At 33.9% G+C, this 25,410-nt stretch overlaps 1 protein-coding gene across 1 annotated transcript; it reads right to left on the bottom strand.

The window, feature by feature from the left end:
* Positions 1–376: 376 nt before the first annotated feature.
* Positions 377–20,342, bottom strand: LOC128558974 (isocitrate dehydrogenase [NAD] subunit alpha, mitochondrial-like). Its single transcript, XM_053549528.1, has 2 exons — positions 20,061–20,342; positions 377–3,259 (listed from the first exon to the last, which is right to left on the bottom strand). The coding sequence occupies exons 1-2, from the start codon at positions 20,325–20,327 to the stop codon at positions 3,176–3,178; spliced, it is 351 nt and encodes a 116-aa protein (XP_053405503.1). The 5' UTR covers positions 20,328–20,342; the 3' UTR covers positions 377–3,175.
* Between the last annotated feature and the right edge of the window lie 5,068 nt (positions 20,343–25,410).

Here is a 25,410-nt window from a genome sequence, read left to right as displayed (position 1 = left end):
TTGTTATTCTAATACTTGGAAAATTCTTCAATAAAAATACACTGTAGTTGAATAAATCAACATCAGATAGGATAATCAGAAATTTAAAATACTTCCCGATGGTATGTAACATATCTCAAGTGTTTAAGGAAAGCTAGCGATTGTAAATGTTTACAAATCTTTACATGTCCAAAATCTAACTGACCACCTACATAGCTTCCTTAGATGCTTCAACAAGCAAGTCTTAAAACTACCATACGGGATAGGCAAATTTTCTGATGACAGAGACCTCAACTACTGTGCCCCTTTCAAACACGGGTACGCCCGATGCTCTTAAATGTTTCTTAAGATATATAGTACAAGTGCCTTAACATCTATAAAGAAGAAGAAAATATGATTATTTTTTCATCTTTTTATTTCTTAACAGTTTCATATCCTGTGATAAATGATATAATACTCACATTTCTGATAAAAAATCAACTTATACTGTAACATAAAATAAAACACAGTAACGAGAACAGGTGGCTGTATAAACTGCAACACTCAAAAAGAGATGTCACTAGTATACAAAGAATTTACTGCCCCAATCCCTTCCCCTAAAGTAAGAGAAAATAAGTGTTACATATCGGTAAAAAGCAAGAGGAATGTTGATTTCTCTATTATTTCAAGTGTTTTGATGGTCTACTCATTTCTGCACAAAATTTTTGGTCATTTATCAAGATGTCAGTAAGTGTGAATCACTGGTCACTTTCAAGGCACCCACATTTAATCGACCTATGAAAAAATTTTTTTTTGCCAAAATTGTGTGAAGTAGTCACTAACAAAATTATATATATGGAATTCCTTTGATGGTTTAAAAGTTGAAGTGGCTTGAAGTGTTCTAGACAAACAAACTAACGATCAGTGAAATTACTATTGCGATTTAATTTCGCAGGCACGAAACATTGTAGTTACAGACAAAACAGCTATTTCTTGAGGATATAAATGTGTGAATTTAGTCGTAAGAGTATAAAATGAATGGAAATTTTACTTGTTTGTTGCAGCTTCATTTTGTGGACTGCCTTGACCTTGAACTCAACAAGAATTAAGCCCCCACACATAATAACAATGTCACAGTATATGCCTACATTTGAGGGGATTAAAAATACACAATTAAAATCAATATTTTTACAATAAGACAACTGCTTACAACATACAAGAACACTGAAAATTGAACAGATTTGATTGCACAAAGAAAAAAAAAGAACATAGGGACTTTAATACGAAGACAGAATAGCCTAATACTTGTTAGACAAGGCTACTTCTATGTCATGATGGTGCTATGCCACACAAAGTGGCTAATCTCGACTTTCATATTATTTTTAGTTTGGCACCAATCACTTGAAATATGTAGCAACTTGTATATGCTGTATTCATTCCAAAACATTTGATCAGTATGGCTCTATTTCATTTGTTGCTAAACCTTTTCTATAAAACTATTTTTAGCCTTTTGTATGATACATTACGCTTGGGTAAGGGGTCAGCTGAGCAAGATGAAAAAAATCCCTCAATTTTCTGCTAGTGTCAAAAAAAAAGGAATATTTATGAAGGCATAAACTGATGGCTGTCAACAAATCATTTCATCTGGTTTCACTATTCAAAATAATAGTTTAGAGACCTGTCTCAAAATACTAGAATACCATTGGTCCATTGCAACTATGTAGTCTGAAACTGCCATTCAAGGTCTGAGATTATAAAGCAAAGTATGGTGGACCAGTCTCCAAACTTTAGCATCTGATTGGTCAATTATGAGCTCAGTCTAGAAATTGACCAATCACAAGGCAGTATTTCTAAGACTGGTGTTCAAACTCAAGCTTTATAACCTTGAAACCAGATACCTGAATAATGCAACTTGTTTCAAGACTAAAGAGTTATCACATTATATCCTTGCCACGTTCTTTTCCAAATGACAACTGAAACATGGATAACACATTTATCCAGTGCTAAAATAATTAATTTTGTAAGATATGAAATGTCAAAGTAGAAAATGCTTTATTATATACTGTAATTTCATGCTTCGTATAGTAATAAACAACTTTCCTTAAATGAAATATTTAAACTTAAACCAGATTTGTGTCCACCGGACACTGGAGCCCCCATAAACTGTCATTGTGCAGCCATATGTTTAGACTAGCCACTAGACTGATAATAAATATATTTCTACATTTTCCCCCCTTTTTTTGTCGAATTCAATTTCATAGAGACAAAAGCTAGTCTATTTTAGAGATTTTCACAGAGGAATGATGTTAAAATTATCAAGAAATTGGACATAGGATACAGACTGGCTCAGTTCACTATATTCAATCATAAAAATGTAAAAAAAGATATATCATAGTCTAGGAGCTAGTCTACCATATGTTGTGACAATGCAAGACTTAATAAACTTTATTACCTTTGGGTGGGGCTGCCGGTGGGGAAAGGGTGCCGGTGGGGAAAGGGTGCTGGTGGTGTGTGGTGTATTGGAGGGAAGCCCTATATCTTACATAAATCCCCAGGTGAAAAAATTAAAATGCTGAACAACAGTCTTAGATAGTTTCACGACTCTAGCTCAAATGCTTTTTTAAATATGTGTGACACAAACTTTTAGGCCCTTAAAGCATATTTATATTTTTGACTAAGTCAAGGGCCATAACTCTGGTTTTATCGAGTGAAATCCCAAACAAAACCGTAGGTCCTCAACTTCACACCCCAAATATCAATCCTATGGTGTTTGATAAATACAAAATGTAGGTTGAATAGTTTCTGAGATATATGCAACATAAAAGTGAACGGACGGACATCTGGACATACAGACAAAGGCAAATCAAAGTGCATCCTTAAGATTTAGAGCACAACAACAATGAAGTTGTAAGCTACCATACAGAATGGCTGAATGAAAGTGAAGACCTATCATTCTGATGCAAAGTACAAATGAAGCTACACAAGCATATTTACCCACTCTTCATTATGACTGTTGTTATTTCTTTCATTCTGAGATTCTATTACAGCTGTGTACAAAATATCTAACTTCTTAGAAAACAAAGCATTGTACAGCAAATGTCTTTCACTAACACTGTTTCTGAACATTTTAAAATGAATCTTATTCATTAATATCACTGGGGTTTAATCTAAAAATTCTGAACGTTTTAAAATAGATCTAATCAAAATCACTGGGGGTCTAATTTAGAGCTTGCACTCTCCTGCAAATCTCCTCTGTGAATTGTGAACATGTAGACTTTCCTCCAAGATCTCCCGTCAACACCTGCAATAGAAATAATAAGTTACAAGCAATGCATGAAACACCCATGCCCTCTCAAGGATTTCTCAAGGTATCCAGCCATTTTTCTAATATTTTAACCTTTACCAAATGGACTGATCTATCATTCAATTTGGCAGTACCATAAATTATTCCAGGCGGTTCACTGAAAATTTACTGGCTAAATAGCAAACAGATATGCATGCTGATCTTGAGCAGGCTAAAGGTTAAAGATCACTCTAAACCCCCAATAACTTGAGCATTTTGCTACAGCCCTTATTAATATGAGCTATCAGTGTTTTGTTATACATATATCTAAAGTCAAAAGCTGTGAAATAATCAAATAAAAACTTTTCACTGGATGTTAAGGTGGGGAAAGAAATACCCGAGAGTTAGATACTTCACCTCTAAAATACTTCCCATAATACAGCATTACCGTTATGTTCTTAAAGAGCGTATAAAACGAATCAAGGAAAAGGTATGTTTATTTATTAAACTGAAATTACCTCATAATATTTCAAAGGTGCAATAAACATCAGAGAGTTCCAGTTCAGTTTAAGCATAGTAGAGTAATTTTCTGTCATATAATTGCTATTTTCAATTGAGAACTATACTGTAAGGAAGAAAGCAGAGCTATCAAAGGATTTGCTTTTTATCCTGTTTTACATATAAAAAAAAACAATAAGAGCACTGCCTGCGGGTGCCAAGGCTTGTCTGTAAGTGCTTGACATCAGGCAACAAGTTACAGTTCTTGATGTTCTTACTCACTTATTGATGACAAAAAGATGTATAAAGTTTCAAAGCTGTAGTATTAAAGAAATGTAAATCAAAATTAAAACAAGACAAGAGGGCCATGAAGGCCCTGTATCGCTCACCTGACCTATTGACCTAAAGATCATCAAGATTAACATTCTGACCAACTTTAATTAAGATATGGTCATAAATGTGGCCTCTAAAGTGTTAACTAGCTATTCCTTTGATTTGACCCCGTGACCTAGTTTTTGATCCGGCATGATCTAGATTCAAATTTGTCCTAAAGATCATCAACTTTAACATTCTGACTAAGTTTCATGAAGATACAGTCATAAATGTGGCCTCTAGACTGTTAACAGGCTTTTCCTTTGATTTGACCTAGTGACCAAGTTTTTGACCCCACCTGACCCAGATTTGAACTTGACCTATAGATCATCAAGATTAATATTTTGACCAAGTTTCATTAAAGTGGAATTATACGCATTTTTCAAGTAAAAATACAGCACAAATAGATATGTGTGTAAAAAGGGTGGAGGAAATTATAGTTTTTAACCCAGTATACCAAACTCTTCCTGTTACCATTACGAAATAATAACTTTTTAAATATGACTTTTCTTATTTTGACTGGGCAGTCTTTTTAGACAAGTCAAACTGATTGCAGGAGTTGCTTCCCTTCAACCTCAGAAATCTCTACTTATAGGTAAGGGAGATCATTGCGTACAAGACTGAAGAAATGAACTATTTTTTATAAGTCCGATTTCTTCATTTCTAAAACATCACTTTCAAATACTTATGCGGCATTATTGTTAATTAAACACATTTAAATGCACAGCAACCGAAAACTTGCTTTTATAAAACATTCACCAAAAACACACTACGTGCTGTGAGATGCGCATAATGCCACTTTAAGATATGGTCATAAATGTGGCCTCTACAGTGTAAAGTAGCTTTTCCTTTGATTTAACCATGTGACCTAGTTTTTGACTCTACATGACCCAGATTCAAAATGGACCTTAAGATCATCAATATTAACATTCTGACCAAGTTTCATGAAGATACAGTCATAAATGTGGCCTCTACAGTGTTAACAAGCTTTTCCTTTGATTTGACCTGGTGACCTAGTTTTTGACCCCAGATGACCCAATATCAAACTCGTCCAAGATTTTATTGAGGGTAACATTCTGACCAAGTTTCATTAAGATTGGGCCAAAATTGTGACCTCTAGAGTGTTAACAAGCTTTTCCTTTGATTTGACCTGGTGACCTAGTTCTTGACCCCAGATGACCCAATATCGAACTCATCCAAGATTTTATTGAGAGTAACATTCTGACCAAGTTCTATTAAGATTGGCCCAAAAATGTGACCTCTAGAGTGTTAACAGTCAAATTGTTGACGACAGACGGATGGACGACGGACACAGGGTGATCACAAAAGCTCAACTTTGAACAGGTGAGCTAAAAACATTGGTAAAACCAGTGGATGCTCCATATATATAATTATACATATTTCATTATGCATTATAGGGCCTCGCCATCATTAAAGGTGGATAATCAGATTTTGGCCATGTAACGGATTTGTTCGAAACTTTAGCATCTGATCATTTACACTCATTTATGTTCACTTAACACTTAATACAAATTAGATTTTCACTGGAGGTATTTTTAAAATTTCATTTTCCTATCCTGGTTGCCCAACCAAGATAGAGTTATTTTATCATAAGTATAAATTTGATAAACATACTTTGCCTAAGGAAATGTATAAATATTAGACATATTGTAATATATTTGTCAAATATTTGCATTAAAAATTATGTATTTAGATGGAATTCATTGGAAACACAAGTTTGAATCAAAGCACTAAAAGTGCTGAATGCGGCGGGCTTAAATAGAAGACATGAAATATAATGGAAGATTATATTTTAAAATTTCTCTTTCTCAAAACAGTGAGATTTTGAATTTTAATTATAAATTTGCATCTAGAATATACACATATCATTGAATACATATTTTTCTCAGCGAATCACATTTGTACACGTGACTGTCCATATATTACTGTATTGGATCAATTATATATTCCGTATTTGACTAGACAATTTTTTTTCTAATCTGCATGTTAGCAAAACGATAAAAGCCATAAACCGATGAAAGTATCCGCATGAATATCAACTTAATGCAATGTTACATACGTCTAAAAGATGAGTTCATGTCTGTTTGATTGTTTTTTCCTTTTTACCGAGAATAAAAGGCATAGAATAACAAGAAAATAATGGTAACCCAATGGATGCTCACCAAAATAAGATTATTGCATATTAAAAGAAACAAGAGGACCATGATGGCCCTATATCACTCACCACAGTTGATCTGGCCTTCTGACCTAGTTTTTAACCCTCACATGACCCAGATTCATACTTGACCTATAAATCTCAAGACAAACACTTTGACAAAGTTTCATGATGATTGGGTTACAACTGTGGCCTCTAGATGTTTTAAAAAGCTTTTCCTTTGATTTGACCGGGTGACCTAGTTTTTAAACCCACATGACCCAGTTTTCGAACTTGACCAAGACAAACATGCTGACCAATTCTTATGAGTTTCAAACTTAAACTATGGAGGTTAACAGATTTTCCTTTGATCTGGCCTGCTAAACTGTTTTTGATCCTAACTGACACAGTTTCAAACTTTACCTAGAGATCATCTATACAAACATTCTAACCAAGATTCATAAAGGTTGGGTTACAACTGTGGCCTCTAGAGTGTTTAACAAGCTTTTCCTTTGATTTGACCGGATGACCTAGTTTTTGATCCCACCTGACCCAGATTTGAACTTGACCTAGAGGACATCAAGACAAACTTTTAAACAATTCTCATGAATTTCCAACTTAAACTGTGGACTCTTGAGTGTTTACAAGATTTTCCTTTGATCTGGCCTACTGACTTAGTTTTTGACCATACATGACCCAGTTTCGAACCTGACCAAGAGATCTTCAAGACAAACTTTCTGACAAAGTTTCATAAGACTGGGTGACAGATGTGGCCTCTAGAGTGTTAACAAGGTAAATGTTGACGGATGATGAATGTCGCATGACGAACGCAGCCGGACAATGACTGGCCACAACAGCTTACCTTGAGCACTTCGTGCTCTGGTGAGCTAAAAAGTGGAATCCGCTGACTGGGCAGATATAGCTTTAAAAAATACTCATGTTGAATTAATAAAATATTAGAACCTCACTGGAATATTATCCCACCATAAGATGAAGATACATGACGGCCATGAAGGCCCTGTATCGCTCACCTGACCTATTGACCTAAAGATCATCAAGATTAACATTCTGACCAAGTTTTCATTAAGATATGGTCATAAATGTGGTCTCTAAAGTGTTAACTGGTTTTTCCTCTGATTTGACCCGGTGACCTGGTTTTTGAAGTGACATGACACAGATTCGAACTAGACCTAAAGATCATCAAGTTTAAACAATATGACTAATTTTTCATGAAGATACAGTCATAAATGTGGCATCTAGAGTGTTAACAAGCTTTTCCTTTGATATGACCTAGTTTTGACCCCACCTGACCAGATTTGAACTTGACCAATAGATCATCAAGAACAACATTCTGACCAAGTTTCATTAAGATATGGTCATACATGTGGCCTCTACAGTGTTAACAAGCTTTTCCTTTGATTTGACCTGGTGACCTGGTTTTTGACCCCAGATGACCCAATATTGAACTCGTCCAAAATTTATTGAGGGTATCATTTTGACCAAGTTTCATTAAAATTGGAACAAAATTGTGACCTCTGGAGTGTTAACAAGCTTTTCCTTTGATTTGACCTGGTGACCTAGTTTTTGACCCCAGATGACCCAATATCGAACTCGTCCAAGATTATTTTGAGGGTAACATTCTGACTAAGTTTCATTAAGATTGGGCCAAAATTGTGACCTCTAGAGTGTTAAAAAGCTTTTCCTTTGATCTGACCTAGTGACCTAGTTTTGACCCAAGATGACCCAATATTGAAATCTTCCAAGATTTTATTGAGAGTAACATTCTGACTAAATTTCACTAAGATTGGACCAAATTGTGACCTCTAGAGTGTTAACAAGCTTTATCTTAGATTTGACTGATGACCTAGTTTTTGACCCATATGACCAATATCAAACTCATCCAAGATTTTATTGAGGTAACATTCTGACCAAATTTCATTAAGATTGGGCCAAAATTGTGACCTCTAGTGTTAACAGTCAAATTGTTGACAACGAACGACTGACAGACAGACGGACGACGACGGACACAGAGCGATCACAAAAGCTCACATTTGAGCACTTTGTGCTCAGATGAGCTAAAAATGTGCTCCACCTTTTGTTGCCAAGAATATCCTGACTAGAATGGCGCTATAGTTCATTAAAGTTGAAAAATTTCAAAGGGCAGTAACTCAGTGAAAATCATTCGACCAAAACATGAAGATAATATGCAACTTCCGATGAAGTTTCTATGGATTCCAGTCCAGGACAAAAAATGGTACTTAGTGTAACTAAAGTTGAATTTCAAAGGGCAGTAACTCAGTGAATCATCTGACTCGAACGCGCATTTCCTCTTGGCAGTGAAGCTTCCTATAAAGCTACTATAAATTCCAGCCAGTGGTTGCTGAGGAATACTCTGGACAAGAAATGGTACTATAGTAAACTAAGTTGAATTACCAAAGGGCAATAAGTCAGTGAAAAATCATCTGGCTGGAAGTTGGAACATCAAGAAATATGCACATTTCCTCTTCGGAGTAAATCTTCGATAAAAGATTGATGAATTCCAGGAAATGGAACTTTTGTATACTATGTTATGTAATCAAAGGACAATAACTTTGAAAAATCATCCGACCAGAATATGAAGATAATAATTATGTGCATCTGATATAGCAGTAATACCAAACAAGAGATTTAAAGAAACGAAACATTTTAGTTGATGAAAAATGTCTGAAATAAAACACTTGAGACACCAGGTCTGTATGAACAAGTGACCGAGTATAGCCGTGGCAATACATAAGTCCCATACCGGTGAAAATTTTTTTTACTTGACTTTCAATAATGACTTTGACCTATGGCCGACAACAATGGGTCATGTGCACGACATATAGCATAATCATGGGGAACATTTCTGTGTAGTACTAAAAATGTCCTTTGATGCAATTAATGTAGCAGAAACAAATTTTAACTTGATCTTGAACAGTGACCTTGACCTTTAACTGACAAGCATAGATCAAGCATTGACACACTGTCTCATCATGGGGAACATTTTTGTGTAGCACTAGATAATCCATCAGCAGAAACAAATTTTTCTTGACCTTCAATGTGACACTGACCTTTGACCTATAAGCATAAGTCAAGTACATGCATATCTACTTATTGCGCTCTAATAGGCATCATTCCTATAATCCACTCCGGTGTTTTCCCTGTAGGGGACTATAAAAACCTACTGTTCTATTTATCGTCTGATTTAATATAAAATTTCCCAACAACCAGAGTAACTAGCAGCTGGTATCCAGGTATGTGTTACTCTATAAGTAAGCTTAATATAACATGCTTAATATTACCTTTAAACTTCTTTTTTATGATATTTAAGTTTTTGTTTTCATCACGTTATGTCTTATGGATCATAGTACATGTTCATTTAGCAAAACGGAAATGCACAACTTCACACAATAAATACATTAAAGGGCTAGAGGTCCGGGCTAAGGGTGTAATTAACGACATATCGAAATTCACTGTATCACGATACATTATATATATTATATAGTCTGGCGTATCGTATCATAGGTCTGTTTTACGATACAGTGGAAAGTAGAGATCGACATTGAATGAAAACTTCCATACAATCACTGTTGAAGATAGCAACTAAACAAATGTATCATTTATTACAATTTCTTTAACTTTAAAGCAAAATTTCAAGTACTTTCCAAGAGAGGGAACATTATTTTTTTTTTAATTTTGTCACATGATATGTATTGTATTGTGAGACTAAGCATATCGCTACACCCCTAGTTTCCCGGGCATCAATATTACAACATATACATGTACTATTAATTTTTTATGTACTGTATTACTGTGTATAAGGTAATTGCTGGTAAAGTTCTGATTTCTTGTCATAAAGCAGAACGTTTTGGGACAGCGTGATAACATAAATCTGACTGTCGCTGTCCCGTCACGTCCAAACTTAAGAAATCCCCAGTGAAATCCGTTGTGAATGTTTTCTGTTACATGTACAATGTATTTGTATAGATTACATCTCTGATAATGAATTTATGTCGACATTAAAGCATAAAATTGCATCACTGACATTTTTTTAATGTATATGTGTTTTCTTTCTGCAAGTTAGTGTTGTTCGCGTCCGCTGTGTATTGAAACAGGTGTCGGGGTAAATATCTCCTCACACCTGTTTACATTTTATTATATAGATTTATGTCTATATTGATTTATGGGCTGTTATTTAAAATTATTAGTTAATTCAACATGAATATATTAATGTTTAATGTACTGTAGCAGTAAGTCTGACCAGTATATATGACATTTTTTTTATTTTTTAATGTCTTCGTTTTCCTAACATTAAAATGCTGATATGGGTAAGGCTTAGAGGGATAAAAAAATATCATATCATAAATAAGTCATCCCAATAAACCCAAAAGAGTATATTAAGCTAGCCTAAAGTTGCCTTCATTTAATTTTTTTTTTATCTTATAATCATAATTACATGTATGTTGCTCTCACTCGAAGGTCTGAGGCATATTGAACAGAAAATTTTAACAGCAATTAACGACTGTCACCATTATTTAAACCAATTCAACAATTCATGAGCACAATCCATGTCTTTAAATACTAAAGAAAACATTGTTTATTATTTTATTTTTAAGTCATCTGTCCAGAGATAAATGGAACTTGTCTAGATGTCTGGTACTGGAGTCTTGACCCCCAATCATTGCCTAAAAACAAAGCGCTATAGCCTATAAGAATAAAAAAGACCTGCAACTTGAAAGGCACATAGAGCAAATCTCGCAAACATCACGTGTTTACCAATGTATGAAATTTTTTACCATACAACTGAAGGATAAAAATTTGTCATGAAAAACTTTCTATTAGATTGTCATGACTGTTTGTTTATAATGATAATGGTGTTTTTTAATGTTGACTATCAGGGCTTCGGAAATTTGCCGGTTTGTCGGTTTTGGACCGATTTTTTACTTTTCAGATCGATTCATAAAGTGAAAAAACAAAAAAAAATCGGTCCCGTAAAAATGGAGAAAAGTATAAAATTTTTGTCTGATATCTCAATACACCATCTACAGCCAAGCAGGAATTGTTGGTCGCACCCTCAGATAATCAATAAACGTGTCAAACAGTCTGACTGTCACTTTGATAATCGGTCCGTAATTAGCACGTGACGCAATCAGTACTAGCGCGGCACATCCTTTAATGTTTGCAGACAGCCGACTGCAATGTATTAAACATTTTGACTGGTTTCCAAATATGTCTGACTGGATCAAATCATTTCGACTGGGATCCACTTCTTTTATTTAAAATCCCATGGATGGTTTATTTCAAAAGGCTATGTTTCATCATGGTAAAAAACAAATGGTCACTGCATTTAATCAAAGAGCTATAATTGTACATTATAGGTCTTTGATTTAATGAGACATCACACGGAAAACCAATTCAAATATTTTTTATAATTACTTGATTGAAAAAATTACAAGATTCATTTGTTGGGGGCTCCAGTTGAAACAAAGGCAGAAAATCGTCTTTGCAACCGACGGTGCAAAAAAAGAAAAAGAAAAAAAAAAATGGACTGGCAAACACGAATGATAAAGAAATCGGAGTGGTGCTGTTAATCAAATCGGTCTTTTAAAAAACGTTTCAAAATGAAATTTTGTTTACATCAGAAGAGAACATATAACTTTTAAAATGTAGCTGCTTATTGAAGTACAACATAAGTGAAATGAAATATCCGTGGCCAACACGCGTGACCTTTTGGTACTTTACATGCGGGAAATTAGAATCTCAGCGTTCATATAACATACACATTCGGTCCGCGGCAGAGTATTCTTAAAATACTGAGACTGTTTAGCAGAGAATATGTGTCATGTAATTGTATTTTATGGAATTCCGCCAAAGAATGAGGAAACATCACAAAGTATCTGCCGTGTATACGGTACCGGTCACGTGCGTTGGCTTTTAGACTAGTTACGCACACGGTGTCAATGCCTCGGTTTAAATTTTATCCTTACAAGTATTTTCTCGGAAAAAAATCGAAATTTAAACAAAGTAACAATCACAAAATAACAGAATAACTGTCTTCATTGTATGGAAACACGCGGTGACCGGTAACTCAGTTTTAATGCATGACATGATTATATCTTTACTCTATCACGTTTTACAAAATATGTAATATTGGGAATGCAGTGGGTGGGGTAGCGCTGATGTCAGGATTTCGTTTCGGACCGATTGAGTTATCAAAATTTCCGGAGCCCTGTTGTCTATATATATATTATATTGTTGTTAGTATTTTTTACACAGGGAAGGAAGGAATAAATTATGATTGGAAGTCTGGAAATTCCGAAGTGGTCTTTTGAAATTGGACCCGATTCGGTCAGCCGTTACCAGTGTATGAAACAGAAAGCAGAAGGATAAAAAATTTGTATCGTGAAAAACTTTCTATTTAAGATCGTTTGTTTATAAATGTTAATGGTGTTTTTTTTAATGCTGTTAGTATTTTCTACAAGATCACTGGGAAGAAATGAGTTTATGATTGGAAGTCTGAGAGAATCAACAGTGCTCATTGAAAATTGGACCCGATTCGGTTTATTAGGTGACGGCCGTACATGTATCACCAGTTTTAAATTAATAAGCGTCTATCGATTTGATCAGGAGTGATCAAGTCAGCATTAACCCTTCAAGATGATAACAACAGTTATCGCGGGGATACGTGCCTGTGTGGAGATGATCTCCAGTTGCGATTCTGTATATTTATAGTTATACTTCTTGCTAAAAATCAATACACCCTACAAATTATTAACCTTCATAAAATAGCTCTGACAAAAAATCCCAATATCATGAAATAAAAGCAGAAAAATCAATGGCTAACAACCTTCTGTCAATCTGTGTCCTGCTGAACATGAATGACGTAGAAATCTTCTTTTAATTTGATGCCAAACTTGTGAAGTATCCGAAGTTCTGCTAGTTGCAATTTGGAATACCCATTCTTACCAAGCAAACGTAAGGCCCGATTTAAATCTATACACAAGCCATAACGCTGCTTGATAGAAAAATAGATAACCTTTATCCTCAATAACATTCCATTCCAAATGCAATATTCCTTGATTTGAGACTTTTTTAAACTGTTAGTGCAGAAATCTATAATGCTATCGATGAGTCATTTTCCGCTTCTTCGAACGTTTCCGTTGTAAAAACTATTTTGTGGTAATTGCAAATACGGCAGGCATACGCTATATATTAGTGACACCTTGACACGGTCTCACGTTCCTATTAAAAGCTCATTTCATAAAAAAAATCACCGCATAAACAGAGTATGTCCTTTAGAAGTTGTTGTTGTTGTTTCATTCACAAAAACAAGATGGCGTCATAAACAACAATAATTAAAGAAGTCCGGTAATACCTATTAAAACAAAAAATATCATTCGCCTAGATTTTCTTCTTTATTCTTATTAAAATGCACGAAAGTAGGATAATACACAAACTTCATCAAATGCATTTTTACGGTGTAATAACAATGAAAATTTGGACTATTTTGTCTCAGTGTGTTGTTTGGTTTTGTCCAATGACATTCCGCGAAGTCAAATAGTTCTATTATTGAACTAGTTTGACGGGTTTATTACTGTATAAAATAGGTTTACCATACAAGACATAAATAATTTATAAATCATCACGCAGTAACCACTAACCCTTCTTCTCATTAAACTATCCGTTTTACAAGAATTATTACGCTTCAATTTGATGTGTTATTCGGATTGTCTCCAATTTTCGATCTTCCGCGCGATGACACACTTTGAAACTGTGAGTGTTAACTAAGCGGCAGAGGCCGCAAGCGGCCCGCCGCAAAAATTACTATTACCTCCCTTTGCCTATCTTGGTTGCGCAACCAAGATAGATTGGAATAAATGAATTCAGAAGCTACACACAGCTTTAAAACTTGCATTTTGGTTCAGATTGTTCAATAGTTGATATGTCTATCAAATGCAAATGTAAAACTTGACATTGTATCGAAATAAAAAGAAATACCCAGCTTTTTATATACTTTCATATTAAAGGGGAGTAATTACAAAATTTTATAAAAATAATAAAATACACATTGCAAATAGGAATCTAACTCTATGTAATCGGTCTTTTTGTTCCTTAAATAATTCTCTACCAGAACATACAAAAAGTAAAAAATGTCATTAAATGTTGATTAAATGTGATTGACCACCTTTAAGCATGCATAAATGCATGTAAACAGCCTGATTGTAATCTCTTTGTAAATATATGTTTACTCTCCTTATAAATGACAAGAACTGCGGTTTTATGCTACTAAAGAAGTATAACAATGTGTTATAAACCCATGAAATGCACTCTATTTCCTATAACTTCAATGAAAAAAAACAAAGACTTGACATATCCCTTTCAGCATATTTTCTATCAAATTCTGAGATATTACAGGTACTTAAAACATTATATGAGCCGTGCCATGAGAAAACCAACATAGTGGCTTTGCGACCAGCATGGATCCAGACCAGCCTGCGCATCTGCGCAGTCTGGTCAGGATCCATGCTGTTTGCTAATAGTTTCTCCAATTCCAATAGGCTTTAAAAGCAAACAGCATGGATCCTGACCAGACTGCGCGGATGCGCAGGCTGGTCTGGATCCATGCTGGTCGCAAACCCACTATGTTGGTTTTCTCATGGCACAGCTCATATTGTCTTCAACTATTTTTTTATGAAAGTTTTTAAAATAACATCAGTGCATCAAAACATCAATTAACATTCAGAAAAATACCTTTTTATTGCAAAAATAAGTGACGCAGATGTAAAATATCATTTGATTCATGCTTCTCATTAGAAATTAAATATTAAAATACATTTCTTTTATGTCTTATTAAATTTGATAAGGGAGGAATACCAATGCACTTGTATTTTTTTTTGAAAACATATTTAAAATGTAAAACAGATTGCTTCTCCTGTGATGTCATGCCCATGACTAATGTTTACTATCATTATAAATTTTTATTATGAGTGTGTGCTTATGCAGACAAATTTTGCGAAGAAAAAGATTTTAGCTGCAGGTTATGATATTATCTTTATATAACTTTAAAGGTTCTTATTTATCTAACTGACAAGACTTCCACTTTCATTGTAAAGAAGTATCAAACTTTCTTCTTAAAGGGGCATAATATTTGCATCAAATTTTTCCCAGGGCAAAAAAAAAAAAAAAAATCATTTTATAGGGGCACCAAACTCATTGAATAGAGGTTACCAATTTGCGTCAAATTTTCATTTAAAAGGGCATTAAACATTTATTTTAACCCTTAGCCTGCTGGCGGCAAGTGTTTCTGCCACTGCGACCAGTACAGACCAAGATCAGCCTGCACATCCGTGCAGTCTGATCATGGTCTGCACTGTTCGCTGTTCAGTCAGTAAATTTTCAGTGAACATCCCTTCGAATAATAAATGGTTTTGCCCAAATTGAATGAAGGACCAGTCCATTTTAGAAATTTAGCATGGTAAGGGTTAAAGTGGCATCAAACTTTCTTTGTATTATATTTGACACCACTCACATGCCATAAAATGAAGCTTCCCTATTACATCTACCAGTTCAAATAAAAGAATTTCAGTAAAATAAAGTACACAAGAACATGTTTTAATATAGCTATACCCTCCGATTTGGTTATATGCCATGTGCAATAATTCTTTATAATTTTCCTCAGGCATATAACCTCTTCATATTGTTTTGATTTATATTAAAACGCTTCTGCTACTTATCCCTTCTGAAACAAGAGGGCCATGATAGCTCTGTATCACTCACCTGGGTAAATAATGTTGGCAGAGGGTCACACAAGGAAAATAAACATGATGTTATTTTGAAACTGGGCTTGTGTTTTCTGACAAGAAGACTTATCAAAGTATCCGTTATGCATATATGAAATACTGCATACATATATGAACAAGAGCGCTTGAATATTCAAAGAATTGATTGAAGAATGGGGTCAAAATATTACCACAGATTTTCAGACAAAAGAAAAAAATAAATTAGGCAAACCATTTTAATAAGTCTTGCATTAAATGGCAATGTGTGACCATGATGATAATGAAGTGTTCAAAGTTTCAAAGTCAAACAGTTTAAACAAAATATGAAACATTTAACTGATTTCCAAGTCCAAAAAGGGCCATAATTCAGCCAAAATAGTTGTCAGAATTATGTACTCTTGCCTACAGATGGAAATCATGGTGATAAACAAGTGTTCAAAGTTTAAAAGCCATATGTCAAATATTTTGACAAAATGTGGACTTGTACAAAAACAGAACCAATTTCCAAGTCCAAAAAGGGCCATAATTCAGTCAAAATAGATGAAAGAGTTATGTACTCTTGCCTACAGATAGAGACTATAATACTGAACAAGTGATAAAAGTTTCAAAGCCATATGTCAAACACTTTACACAAAATATGAACTGGTACAAAAAACTTAACCAAGATTTCTAAGTCAGAAGGGGCCATAATTCAGCCAAAATCCTTGATGGAGTTATGTACTCATGCCTATAACTGGACATGGTGATGGAAAACAAGAGATGAAAGTTTCAAAGCTTTATCTCAAAAGACTTTGTCAAAATGTGGACTGGTACGAAAAACTTAACCAAGATTTCTAAGTCAAAAGGGGCCATAATTCAGTCAAAATACTTGATGGAGTTATGTACTCTTGCCTATAACTGGAGATGGTGATGGTAAACAAGTGTTGAAAGTATCAAAGCTTTATCTCAAAAGACTTTGTCAAAATGTGCACCAGTACGAAAAACTTAACCAAGGTGTGACTCCAACGCAGACACCGGGGTGAGTAGGACAGCTCTACTTAATCTTCGAATAGTAGAGCTAAAAAGTGACAGTCTCAGAGCCTCTGGTGGCCATGTTTTCTACAAACTGGAATAATTTGAACAAATTTGGCATACCATGTTTTTTTACTTATCAGACCTATTTTAGATTTTAGAGGTCATATTTCCAGAATATTTGAAGCATCTCCATGAACTGATTTGAACAACATTCTTCTCACTCAGAATGTGCTTGTACAACAGTTAGAAAACACTTACAACTGATTGGTTGCTTTTTAGCAAAGATTTAATATAAACCAATGAAAAGTCTGTTAATATTTTTAAAAATCAAAAATGGGAAAATAAATTGCATAATTGTTTTTAATTAAATTTAAAGAAATTCTCATAAAATTTTTCAAAACATCAAGGAATTTTTGTTGTTTTGCAAAAACCACTGCCAATAAAACAACAATTATTACAACATGAAAGATTACATAACATGTGCCATAAAAATATATGATACTGCCATCCATTATCGAAATACCTTAAATCACGCATTTAATTCTTTGATACGAATGACAAGTAACATATGAAATAACTTAATGACAGATTGTGTGGTTCGAACATTCAATATTTAAATTTATACGTAATTTTATTTTTGTATAGGCCATTAATCTTTTTTATTTTATGCTTTTCAGTGAAATACTGGAATACGTCAGTGAAATACTGGAATACGTCAGTGAAATGTACGTCAGTGAAATACTGGAATACGTCAGTGAAATACTAGAATATGTCAGTGAATTAAAAATGTTATGTTCACTTACAATGTTATCTATCATAATTATGTAAGAACTGAAAATGGTCCTTAAATCCGACATTTTGTTTGCTTTTTTAAATTAATGCTTTCATGTTTCAAGTTTTCTATACAAGAGCCCAAATGATAACCTGTGAGCCCCAAAAATAACTTGTGTGTCCAAATAATAATACATTGTATGCGAGTCCAAATGGTCACCTGTTAGCTCAAATAATTACATGTGGGCCCTAATTTTAAGAAATGTGACATTTTTGCAAGTTTTAAAGTAATACTTTGATAGTTTAGGAGAAAAGCTGACCTAAACACAAAACTTAACAAACAAATCTGATTTCCAAACTCCAAAGGGGCTATAATTCTTTTAAAATGAAATGTAGAATTATGGTACTTGCTTTGAAGAGTCAACTCTTTATGGTGAATGACTGCTCCAAGTTTTAAAGCAATAGCTTTGACCAAGGGATAAAAGTTGACCTAAACGCAAAACTTAACCAAGATATCTGATATTTTCCAACTCCAAAAGAGGCCATAATTCTTGCAAAAAGCAGGAAGGAGTTATGTTTCTTGCTGTACAGAGTCAGCCATTGATGGTGAACAAGATTGCAAGATTTAAAGCAATAGCAGGCAATGCTGACGCTGACGCCGATCAAGAGATGACAATAACTCTTTCAATCTTTTTTTTACCCCACAACATCAGATGAGCTAAAAATGTTATAAAGGGCCTAAATTCTGATAAAATGCAAGTGAATGTAATTGCTCTTGGCCTACTTACCCAAGTAATGATGATAAACATTTCAAAGTTTTAAAGGCTTCCAAGAAAACATGGATGTAAACAAAAAACCTTAACCTACATCAAGGCCCACAATCAAGGGATGACAATACATGCACATTTCTTTTTTCCTTTTTTAAAAAAGATGCATGAAAAATACCGCTCGTGCCATTGTGTATAATCTAAAGACTTTTGACAATAACAACTAGCCTGTACATTCAAATACCATAACATGACCTCAACTTAGCAATTCTGGATGCATCTGGACCATAATTATATACAAAACGAAAGCTTTAACTTGCAAAAGGATCATTTTGTCTTGACAAATTTCAAGTTTTGCATATCAAAATACATGTACAAAACGTCAGATGGATAGCTTAATTCATGTCTAATGATTCCCCTACTCAAGTTCAACAAAGATATTTCTGTTAAGATATTCAAATTTGAATATTTAAAAATAACACTTTTAAATTTTGATTTTTCAAGTATTTCAAACACAATTTTTATAGGTAAGTAATGAAGATCAAAGGTGAACACTGAGTGAAAATTATTAGAATTTTATGCTAATAACATATACGCTGATGTATTTACTTCCTTTTAAGTAAAACAACTGCATGATTTTTTCATTTAATTCTCTTTAAATGTCAATCTATAAAAAACCAGGAAGAATACATTAAAATCATTTCTAAATATGTGAGGGGGAGATCTGCCCAAAACATTTGATAGTCTCAAGCCGTAAAAAAAAATGTTTTAGCAAATGTCTAGTATCTTACATTGCACTTAAAGATCAGTAAAAGTCTCATAATGCCCTAGTGCATAATGTGGTCATCACACTTTTATTTTGGTATGTACATAAAACATATTGATTTCTTGGTTAATCCCATTTTTGATAATTGATTTCTCCAAATTTTGTCAGATCTTAAATATTGATTTTTACTTTTTACTATTTCCCTATATGGCCCTTACTTTACAAGATCATAATAATATTATGCTGTTATGAAAGCAGAGTTTTTTATCAAACATGTATTTGGACAGCTGTTTCATCTGTTTTGAGCATACAATTTAAGGCTTATGGAACTTAATGACAACAATGTTACATCTGAGGAGTCCCTCTAAGGACTACTTATCGCAAGGGGAGATAACTAGGTAAGAATCACTTAGAATATCAGAGTGCTGAGAAAATGCAAACCCATAGACATCTTGAGTAAGTGATTCAAAATCAGTTGTCTTCACCTTTTTCCGAAAAAGTATAGATGCTATCATCTGGTGTATGAACAGACTCAATGCTGCAAGAACAATTTTGCCTAATTGTAGCAGTTACACATAAAAGATTTTTGGGCCTTACAGATGGATAAGTTGAAATTCATGTGCCCCTTTCCCACATTTTATAACAGGGAACCAAACTTCAAATGAGAAATATCAGTTACCTGTCCATCTCTGATCACACCCAGTGCAGCCGTTTCAATACGTCTTGCATAGTCACCAAGATTCATGTAGCGCAACATCATCACCGCACTCAGTAACAGGGCTGTCGGATTAGCTAGATCCTTACCAGCAATATCAGGGGCTGTACCATGTACCTGTAAATAACACCAAAATGATAAACATCTTGCATAGCCAAAAGAAAACAAAATCACTGCACTCAGGTTTTTTGTTTGTTTGTTATCTGGATAAGTTAATAGGAGAGTAAACATGTGTTAATACAGAGATTCTTATACTCACACATTGTTTACACACCTTTTTACATAATGCCTGTTTCATGGCAAAACATAAACATATTAAGGCCCTATAATGGATAATTCAAAATGAAATGACCAGGATTATCAAATGCACATTTTGATGAGATTGCACATTCCTGTTAGTAATAACATAAAAGTTTCGCACTTTTTCCTTTCAAACTATACATTTAAGTATAAAGACTTTTTGCTTTAAGTGCATAGAATTTCAGCCGAAAAGAATCTTTTATGGAGTAGAACTGAATTCCAAATAATACAAAAATTGTAACAATTTTAGTTCATAAATTTATTAAAATTTTCTTTTTAAGAAGGTTACAACCTTAAATGTTTACATGTATTTGTATTCTGTTGAAAGGTCTTTATATATTTCAAGATGAATATGTAATGTTACAAAACAATTTGGACTTTGTAACCCTGCTAAATTTCTAAAATGGATTGGTCCATCATTTAGTTTTGGCAATACCTTTTATTATTCGAAGGTGCATTAACTGAAAAGTTACTGGCTGAATAGCTAACAGTGCAGACCATGATCAGCCTGTACACTGGTCGCAAAGGCGGAATCACTAGCCGCCAGCAGGCTAAAGGTTAATTACAAGAATTTAATTTACATGATAATAAATCACTTGTAAAGGTTAAAAGTTAAAGGTAAATTTTATTTACAACCGTTTTGAGAAAAAAATGAATATAAGCTCTGTAAAGTTATTTTGAGGGATCCTTTTTCTAGTAAGAACTTTTAAAACGAATTATACCTTACCCACAGCAATTGACTGGTACCTTAATGTACCCCAGAGTTGATTGAGGCTATCCCAATACTTGCACAAGGACATTCTGAGGTGGAAATGCCCTAGATTCAAGCCTAGAGCATTTCAACTCCATACGAAAGTGACTTAACCCTATCAATCAATGTTTTTTTTAGAAGTCGCTAATTACTTGATCAAGTTTATTTCAAAACAATTGTGAGCTTATAAATTTACGCTCAAGTTCACTTAATCAGACCTCAACTTCTCTTCCGGTGACACTTTCACATTCTTATCATGCTTTTAAAAATGATTTAATCAAATATTATGGAGCACTGTGTTTGGATCATAGTGATATATGCCCTATTACTATCAATTACAATTGGATCTATGTGCGAAAAAAGACATAATTAAAATATTTTGACTAATTTGATGTATTGCACTAAGCAATTATGCAATATATGTAATTCATCAATCTATTTGTTATGTGCAAAATTGTGAACGATATTGTCAGATATTTTGATAAAGCGACTATGCATGCATCCTGTATGCCTCAAAGAAATGTATCATACCACGATTTTTTTATATGCTTCAAATTAATTTAATGATATTAAACATGCGGGTTCATACTCAGGTCTCGGGGCAATATGTATATTCTCTGCTCCATTACAGCGCCATAGTGAAAATTAACATATGTTTATTAACAATTTTATTACATCAAAACATGATTACTTTAAAATGTTTACTATCGAAAGTAATAAGGTTTTGCTGGAAAAACAGATATTTCAGAGGAGCTATAGAGATTGCACAGTGTGAGACTGTAATATAATAGGGTTATTATAAGAGTAGCCTGATCTGAATTGCTGTATTCGGCTTGAGAGGATTTTGCCAGATTGGTTCTCACTTGGTGCTTGCGCACCTCGTGATCCGACCTTGCACGAGAGCCGAATACAGATCTATCTACTGTTATAATGACTCTTTTATTATATACCTCCACCTTTTTGCTTGCTGTTTTGTTATCGAACGAAATCTTCAATGTTTATCGATGTTAAAACAGAACTCAGTGAAGTTTTTATGTGCGCTATTTATAGAACTGTATCAGATCATGCATATTAAATGAAAGTAGTCCGGCAACATACAATACAAAAGGTACAATAAGGAATTTTTTTCTGCCTGTTCATATTTACCTGACTCTGAAATACACGCCAATTTTTTGACAGAATTTATAAAATAAATGACAGTACTGGACCAGATATTACAAGAAAAAAATCCCATTACAGTCCTGTCAAATAAATTAATACATATTAATTATGCATGCTGATACAGTTTTGCACTGGTTGGAATGACCAAAAGAGGGCACACTTATACTAATCTCATAATAATTTTAGTTATACTAGCTGTCAATATAGTACTTTTGCAGCTGCTTCTTAACAGATGTGTTTTTTGAAATAAAATAATATTGTCAGCAATGACAAAAAACGTGTTGGGGTGAGATGAGAGCACTATTAAAAAATCTCAGGGGAAAATGAGAATCTTTTTAAAAAATCATAGTTTTTTATGGCATTTGAAAACTGGTCATTACACTGCAAAAATGCCTGAATTGTCCCAGAACATGCAAAACTTCTTGAATGGTACCACTAGTGAAATCTGTACTCGAGACTGCTCGAGGTTTATACTATCATTTATCACAGTCATGCCTTGATAAATTTATACAACAAAGAAATATACAATGTAATTAAAACAACAGAATTGTAAACATGTCACTTTTAGGTACATGTCCATTTGAAGGCTAAATTAACAATACAATGAAACAAGTACTTCAACATTTTTTTAAGTGTTGAAACGATAGCTTTTAAACTCCACAAGTGCCAAGAAATTAATATGTGACTTAATAACTTAACTTCAAAATGCTCCCATAAAAAAAAAATAATGTGAGTCACAATAATTGTTTGTGAAAAAATTGAAACAATTAAGCCCTTTTTTGTGGTGGGCCACTTAGACAAAAGTCTACAATGAAAAATGAAGTGCTATTCTCACAAATTTAAAGAGAAATAAATTACAAGCATGACAAAAGTGTACAATACAGCATAAAATATTTTAAACAAAGAAATACACTTCTTATTTTTTCTTTGTTTGGCTTTTATGTCATACTTCCTCACAATCTTAAGTCTGTCGCAATAACACAATCTTTTAAGTCATATACCTGTGATTTTTCCGCTTTCAAGATGGAGCAAGACCCAAAACACACCTCCTAGTATTATTTTAGGCACCCTCCATATAACATTGCAGGCACCTTGGTAGAACCAACAATTTCTTGTAAGCAAGCTGGACAGCTTCCTCACATGAAGATTTATATGCCCTAAGCTGAATATTTTTACCACCTATTACTTTGCAAGATAAAATATGAAGGGAAATCAGATTTCTTTTTAAAACTAATATGAGCCACGCCATGAGAAAACCAACATAGTGGCTTTGTGACCAGCATGGATCCAGACCAGCCTGCGCATCCGCACAGTCTGGTCAGGATCCATGCTGTTCACTAACGGTTTCTCTAATTGCAGTAGGCTTTAAAAGCGAACAGAATGGATCCTGACCAGACTGCGCGGATGCGCAGGCTGGTCTGGATCCATGCTGGTCGCAAACCCACTATGTTGGTTTTCCCATGGCACGGCTCATATGCTTTTATAGAAACTATTACAAGTGCAAGCATGACTTTTTCATGACCTTTAAGGGGTTTCAATATCCGTGTACATTGAAAATTTCTAAACAATTTGTTCTGTTATGGCTTAATTAAAAGTGTTCTAACCACCCTCCAGGTACCAGGAAGGTATTGAGGTCCTACATAAATATGTGTTATTCTCTCAATAAAGCTGCCAAGCAGATTCTGCAAGAATAAAAAACTTTCTAAACTTATTATTTCAAACCTCAAAGGCTGATAAACAAGAAACAGTGGCTTAGGAATGGGCAAGAACGACCAGTTATCACACAAAGTTGCAAACCGTTCTTTACACAATTTCCATCAATTTCAAAGGCCCTGTAGTGCAAATACCCAGTGCACATTAGTTGCAAAAGTTTAACAAGGACATTAAAAGGTTCTAAAATCAGTTAGAAAACATTATGTGAAACGTCGCCATAAACCAGTTTAATTATGGGGCACCAACATTATTCATGGCAATATATCTGCATACAAGAGAAATATGCTTAAATTCAAGTTTTCATATATTTTATAGGAACAGTCTCAAAATATTCAGAGTTCCCCTTGAATAATGTAGAAATGCACAAACATTAAAGACCTGTCATATCATCTTCACATTTCCTACAAACAAACTCTCATGTTTCCACCCTAAATATCTCATTAAAGGTGACCCATCTTCCCCTTTATCGATTAATTATGCATACTGCATATTCATAATACTGCAAGTTGTCAATGAATCGAAAACCTGAGGCTCAGTTACGAGACTGTATAATTATGTAAATAAGGTGTACCAAAGTGCACTATATATAAAATTTTTACAGTGTCATATACTTAACTTATGTAAATAGTAATGAACCAAAAGATATATATTTCCCTTATAGCAATCTAAAGTGCATTATGCTAATTAGGCGTGTCGAAGTGCACCATTTATCGTCATGTCTAATGTTCAATGATGATATTTTTCTGTCATGACTTGTTTATTGTACGCACTGTTCCAGGAAGCTGTAGATAGCCTGATGTATCACGATGAAGCTACAAATACATTATTTCATCAGTAACGTATTTGTTATACGTTACCAAGTAGGACTTGAGTTACTGTAAAGAGTTGTCCCACCCCCTCCAGCTCCCATCAACAGATTTTCATTCATTTTTAAATTTATATGCCAAAATTTAATATAATTATTACCATTAGCTTATGAAGTATAATTAAATGTGTACTTTAAGATCAAAAGAAAGGGCTGTCACAGATAGAAAGATATTGATATTTCATTGAACCTGATAAGCTGACTGCTTATTGAATCTGCAATACCCTATATATTTTGAGAGATAAAAATTTTGTGGAATTTTAAAACAATTTAAAAACCCTGGGTTATTCTTCATGAACTGTAAACTATCTATGCAAATTAATCAAATTCAATGTTTTCATGTATATTCATTTTCATGAAATATCAAAACGTTTAAAATTAGCATAATTTATTTATCCGTAGGTATCCCTAGTTCTGCAGATTTGTATGTTTCAAACTATAAAATTAACCTAACAATGTCAAGCAGGTACAACACGATTTTTAATTTTACTGTAGGTCACATAAAGGAACAAGTGACACAACAC

Source organism: Mercenaria mercenaria, chromosome 8 (genome assembly GCF_021730395.1).
Source record: "Mercenaria mercenaria strain notata chromosome 8, MADL_Memer_1, whole genome shotgun sequence".
NCBI lineage: Eukaryota > Metazoa > Mollusca > Bivalvia > Venerida > Veneridae > Mercenaria > Mercenaria mercenaria.
Note: the sequence above shows the minus strand (reverse complement) of the source record. Positions and strands in the feature narration are given on the sequence as shown.